General features: G+C 42.5%; 1 protein-coding gene across 1 annotated transcript in view; it reads left to right on the top strand.

The window, feature by feature from the left end:
• Positions 1 to 4823, top strand: part of hlfa (HLF transcription factor, PAR bZIP family member a) — a 17383-nt gene extending 12560 nt beyond the window's left edge. The window contains exons 3-4 of the mRNA XM_010891708.4: positions 3916 to 4133; positions 4269 to 4823. Of these exons, the coding sequence (XP_010890010.1) occupies positions 3916 to 4133; positions 4269 to 4484 (434 nt within the window). The 3' untranslated portion in view covers positions 4485 to 4823. The remainder of the gene's footprint in view (positions 1 to 3915; positions 4134 to 4268) is intronic.
• The last annotated feature ends 1177 nt before the right edge of the window (positions 4824 to 6000 follow it).

Below are 6000 nucleotides of genomic sequence, written 5' to 3'. Positions count from 1 at the left end.
AGCGAGCAAAATGTTTAATTGGCAAGCAAAAACGATCTAAGTAGATGGGTACAGGTTTTGACTCTGCCTTTAAAAAATGCAAAATTGAAATGCTTGAACATTTTTCAATGCAAGTTTGTGGTGATAATTGTACTTATCAAAGTACTGGAATACCTGATTTTTAAAAGGATTGCAAAACACCCCTTCAAGCCATGCCCATGACCAGCTTTTTCTAAATCTTTTCATGGCTACAGGTGTGAGATCTACTGAACGATATCATTTAGGGAAGTTGCCCTGGGGTTCCTGGGCACAGGAACTATCTGCTTGAAATCCATTGGTATTACAGACCGGGTCACGAAGAAGTTAAAATACACCAACCAATTGGTCTGTGAATGTGCTCCATATGTTTTGCAAATGTTATCATGTTTTAAGATCTCACATCGGCATCTGAGAACACACTGTTGTCCTGAACAGCAGGTGCTCTCTTACATAGTTCAGTGTTACTTGCTTCGAAGTGATCATAAAAGGCATTTATCATGTCCGCTACGCTGACGGTTGGGTTTCTTTTCGTAGTTTGCAGTTTTACAAAAGGGATAGTGAAGGATTGCCTTATCTGTTTCTCTGTGTATATTGCAAGTGATGTATAGTTTGGGTTGATCTGCTTGCAAATGTAACGTTTCAAAAAATTCGGTCAACCATATTCCAGTTTTCCTGAATTTATAGACACTGACTCCAAGAAACAGCAAATCTCGGTGTGCTTTTTCTATTTCGCTTATGACTCTGAACAGCCAGTTTTTTGGTCTTAGTGCGAGCGTTATGGTGGGATGTGTGCTACAAATAGACTCCCTTGTGTCATTGAAATGTAGACTCAGCACACACTTTCACACCCATTCTGAATAGGTCTCCCTGAATTATTAGTGTGATGTGCAGCTTACTATGATGTGTATAGCCATGTTGCATTCCTAACTTTTGTGATTGCGCCCCAAATGTTGTAAACAAAGCGACACACCCTATTCACTGTTGTCTGACATGATCTTGCTCTTCCGTCATGTCAGTAGACAGTTTTTAAGTTTTAATTTTCCTTTTCAGCCAAAACTCTATAAAGAATATAACGTTAGAATCTCTAAAGCCAGTTTACGATAACATGGTGTGTCACGTTTCCGGCCTTGATCAAAAGACACAAGTCCAATGCCATTATGACATTCAAAACAAGAATTCTCATAAACTGTAACGTTGTCGCATATACAGCATGTCCACTATTCAGAACATTGGTACCGACATTTCTGTCTGGTTCAGCCTCAGCGTCTTTCTCCCTCTCCTCGGTGAGCGTGTTCTCACGTGAGCACGGCAAAGGGGTTTCCTGCGGTGTTTAAGGGCCATGTGACTGACAGACGCGCGCAGCCACCGTTGTGCTGGCTTCACCGCTAATGGGAGCTTGTCACGGCATGAGCCTGCCTCCCTCCCCGGACAGATACAAGTCTGAGCCACAGCCGAGGCACAGGCTGTACCCTGGCCAGCTCACATGGCTGGGGGCAATGCTGCTGTCACGTGCCTGCTGTTGTCTTCTAGCCTAGCCTGCCCCCCACCTCCCTCACTATCCTGAGCCCATATCGCACGCAACTATGATGCAGCCTGAGAACTTTGTTGTCACGGGCAGATACCACGTTCCTACTCAATGGGCCCGTGGACATTTAGAATTAGCCGGGGACTGGTGCCACTTTGATCAGCACACAGTGTTATCGATCCTGGTGTCAATAAGTTGATTTGCTACACTATGTACAGTATCTCACAAAAGTGAGTACAGCTCTCACATTTTTGCAAATATTTGAATATATCTTTTCATGTGACAACACTGAAGAAATGACACTTTGCTACAATGTAAAGTAGTGAGTGTACAGCTTGTATAACAGTTTAAATTTGCTGTCCTCTCAAAATAACTCAACACAGCCATTAATGTCTAAACCGCTGGCAACAAAAGTGAGTACACAGGATTGCCTGCTCAACCCCTTATCCCATCTGATCCCATCTGATGCCGTCCCAGACAAAGCAAGGCTAAGCATTTGCTTTCAGTAGAAGCAACAAGACGTTCCCGGTTAATATTTAGGTTTAGCGGACATTGAACATGTGGCGGACATTAAACACACATTTCCACAGGTGTGTTATCTCTACCTATGTGGGATTAGTAGAGGAGAGGTCACCTGCGATGTTATAGGGTACTGTCATTTGTTCTTTCACCAGGCCATTCATAGCTAGTAAAGTATGTCACTGTTTATTTCTCCAGTAAGCTGGCCAGAATGAATAGTTGACCTGATAAGATGTTCTATTTACAGAGGGAACGTTTGTTCTGGCCTCCACGCTTATGTCGTGTAGGTACAGGTGATCTGCTTTTCACTGATTGTTTCTGACGCTGCCAGATTTAGCCGGTGTAAGTCGCTCGGCGTCTTATCTTGGTGACCAGCTAACAGTGTGAATCACTGGCCTGCCATTTTTTGGGACTAACATGCACCCTGGGTTATCATGGCTTGTTCTTTGCAATTCACTGAAAAGGATAACTTCATAAAACCCCTGCTGAACTGTTTCATGGCTAACCATTTAAGTTGCCTAGTGATTCACCAGGGTTGCTTGAGTTACACTTGCTTATGTATGATATATGTCGGGCTAACCCGACCACTGGCTTGGAGGAATAGCCAGGATAGTTAGGTCAGTAATAACGAATCAGTAGTCTATATTGAGCTGTTTCATCAAGGAAGGTCAGGAGATTGTTTCCTTGGCTAATGGTTAGGCGTGGGCTCTCTTAAACTAACCAACATGCTAACTTCTCGATAAGGAATTTGAGCAGGTCAGACCTGTTTGTTGGTTCTTACTGAAATCTCAACCATGACTAACTGGAGCCAAAATGTATTATGTGACAGAAAGCTGAAGGCGATGGCTACAGCTTAAACCATGGAAAAATACGTGTTTTGACAAAATGTTGGGCTTTAGATTTCAGCAGGTCATCAGCTTTATTACTTTTTAACCAGTAGTTGTCAAGTTAACGAAAAGGTTGAGTAAGACTGAAAGTAGAACTTATTGTCTTCCTGTCAGATGGTCAGTTTACTGGTGGTTTGAATGATGAAGTGCAGAATGTGAAAGTGTCAACTACATTGTTTTGTTTGGTACAACAGTGTTAAGCAATTTCCACAAAGTGTTTGCACAGGCTCATGGAGAGGCTGGCCAGGAAGGTTGATCAAAATGTTGACCTAAGCCTGTCTATTGACACTTGTCTGCCTGAGCTCAACTGACTAGAGACACTGATAGCTGAATCCCAAAGTAGGTTTAGTGGAATATATTCACAGTCTGTGTGTGTGTGTGTGTGTGTGTGTGTGTGTGTGTGTGTGTGTGTGTGTGTGTGTGTGTGTGTGTGTGGTCTGTGCTCCACCTGGCGTTTAAAATGTGCAAACACAGTTGTATAGTTTTCCAGTGTTTTGGTGCCTCGGTCCCAACTTTTTTGAAACATGTTGCCGGCATCAAATTCAAAGTTTTTTTATTTCTCAGTTTCAACATTTGATATGTTATCTGTACTATGTTCTATTGAATATAGGGTTTAAATGATTTGCACATCATTGCACTCTGTTTTTATTTATATTTTATAAAATGTTTTTTGAAAATGAGGTTGTATTACACTTGAAGCCAACAGTTGGAACCTTCAATTGAAGACCAGTTGAGGTCTAATAAGACCAAACTTCTATTATATTCTGAAGAACCATTATGTCAGTGAAAGCATCCTCTAATATTTGAGTGAGAGCTGTCTGACATGCTGGATGCTCCACCTCTTTGTGTGTCTGGGACAAGACTAATACAAGCAGCCCTTTTTCGACCTTTGAGTCTTTTCTAAACAGTGCCCAGTCAAAATTCAGCAGAGCGTGTAACATGTTTCTCTTAATCTTACCCACGCAGTACTACCCTCAGCTGCCAGGAACACCCCCAGTCCCATCGACCCGGAGTCGATTCAGGTCCCTGTGGGTTACGAGCCCGACCCTGCAGACCTGGCTCTGTCAAGTGTGCCCGGACAGGAGATGTTTGACCCCAGAAAACGGAAGTTTGCCCCCGAGGAGCTTAAACCACAGCCTATGATCAAAAAGGCACGCAAGGTCTTCATCCCTGAAGATCTCAAGGTAAAACGACCTAGATGATTGCGAAAAATATAAAAATTGGAATGGTGTTTATTAGGTGAATTCCACAACCTTTCACAATGTTACATGTAGTGTAAGCAAATGTGACACACAGGTGTGTTTTACATCCCTATTCAGGACGACAAGTACTGGGCCAGACGCAGAAAGAATAATGTAGCGGCTAAGAGGTCACGGGATGCCAGGCGGTTGAAGGAAAACCAAATTGCCATCCGTGCCGGCTTCCTGGAGAAAGAGAACAGTGCGCTTCGCTCAGAGGTGGCCGACTTGAGGAAGGAGCTAGGCCGCACCAAGAATATTGTGGCTAAATATGAGGCACGCCATGGGCCCCTGTAATCCTCCCCTAAGCAACGCCATAGCCCTCCCTCTCATCCCCTCACCTAAGAGTTTGAAGGACAATGTGCCTCCTTTTTCGGTGGCACTGCCCCACCCCCACCACACTTTCTCCCCGGTAGGTGATGACCCTACTGTATATGATTCTGTCAATCAGAATTAGAATTCTGTCGCTGGCCTCTGTTAGCACCGTCTGTTTTCTCACTCACCCTTCATAGACACACATGTACATAGTATGCACACTTCTGTTCAAAGGTTTGTGGTCACTTAGAAATATCCTTGTTTTCGAATGAAAAGAACATTTTCTGTCCATTAAAATAACATAGAATTGATCGGAAATACAGTGTAGACATTGTTACTGATGTAAATGACTATTGTAGCTGGAAACGGCAGATTTTTTATTGAATATCTACATAGGCGTACATTTTAGCATTAGAGGCCCATTATCAGCAACCATCAGTCCTGTATTCCAATGGCATGTTGTGTTTGCCAATCCAAGTTTATTATTTTAATATTATTTTAGAAAACCATTTTGCAATTAGGCTGCATAGCTGAAAACTGTTGTGCTGATTAAAGAAGCAATAAAATTGCCCTTAGACTAGTTTTTGAAGCAATTGTGGGTTTGATAACAGGCTCAAAATTGCCCAAAACAAAGAACTTTCTTCTTCAGTCTAAAGGAAAGCAATTACATATGAGAAATTACAAGAGGACACATTCACTGGAGTGTCTAGTTTGAGAAACAGACGTCTCACAGGCAGCTTCATTAAATACTACCAATAAAAAGTCCAATAAAAATAAAGGATAAAGATGGGCAAAAGAACAATCTAAATTTGAGGTGTTCGGATCCCAAAGAACATTCATGAGCCGCAGACCAAGTGAAAAGATGCTGGAGTGCTTGACGCCATTTGTCAAGCATGGTGGGGGCAATGTGATGGTCTGGGGGTGTTTTGGTGGTGGTTAAGTTGGAGATTTTTACAGGGTGAAAGGGTTCTTGAAGGCTATCCCTCCATTTTGCAATGCCATGCCATACCCTGTGGACGCTGCTTGATTGGAGCCCATTTCCTCCTGCATCAGGACAATGACCCTAAGCACAGCTCCAAACTATGCAAGAACTATTAAGGGAAGAAGCAGTCAGCTGGCAAGAAGTGCTCATCAAGTCAGTGCAACTTGTGGGAAGTGCTTCAGGAAGCATGGGGTGAAATCTCTTTAGATTACCTCAACAAATTGACAACTAGAATGCCAAAGGTCTGCAAGGCTGTAATTATTGGTGGACACAATTATTATTTCAATTTAAAATCATTATTTCTAATCCTGTCAATGACTATATTTCCTATTCATTTGGCTATATTCCCTATTCAAACTCTTTTATGTTTTCATGGAATTACAAGGACATTTGTAAGTGACCCCAAACTTTTGAAAAGTAGTGTACATAATTCCTTCTTTCAACTACTGCAAAGCACTTACGAGTGTTAATGAGCCAACCCACCCACTATGCCCCTCCCCATCTCCTTGTCCTTTT

The sequence above is a fragment of the Esox lucius genome, chromosome 11 (assembly GCF_011004845.1).
Source record: "Esox lucius isolate fEsoLuc1 chromosome 11, fEsoLuc1.pri, whole genome shotgun sequence".
NCBI lineage: Eukaryota > Metazoa > Chordata > Actinopteri > Esociformes > Esocidae > Esox > Esox lucius.
Note: the sequence above shows the minus strand (reverse complement) of the source record. Positions and strands in the feature narration are given on the sequence as shown.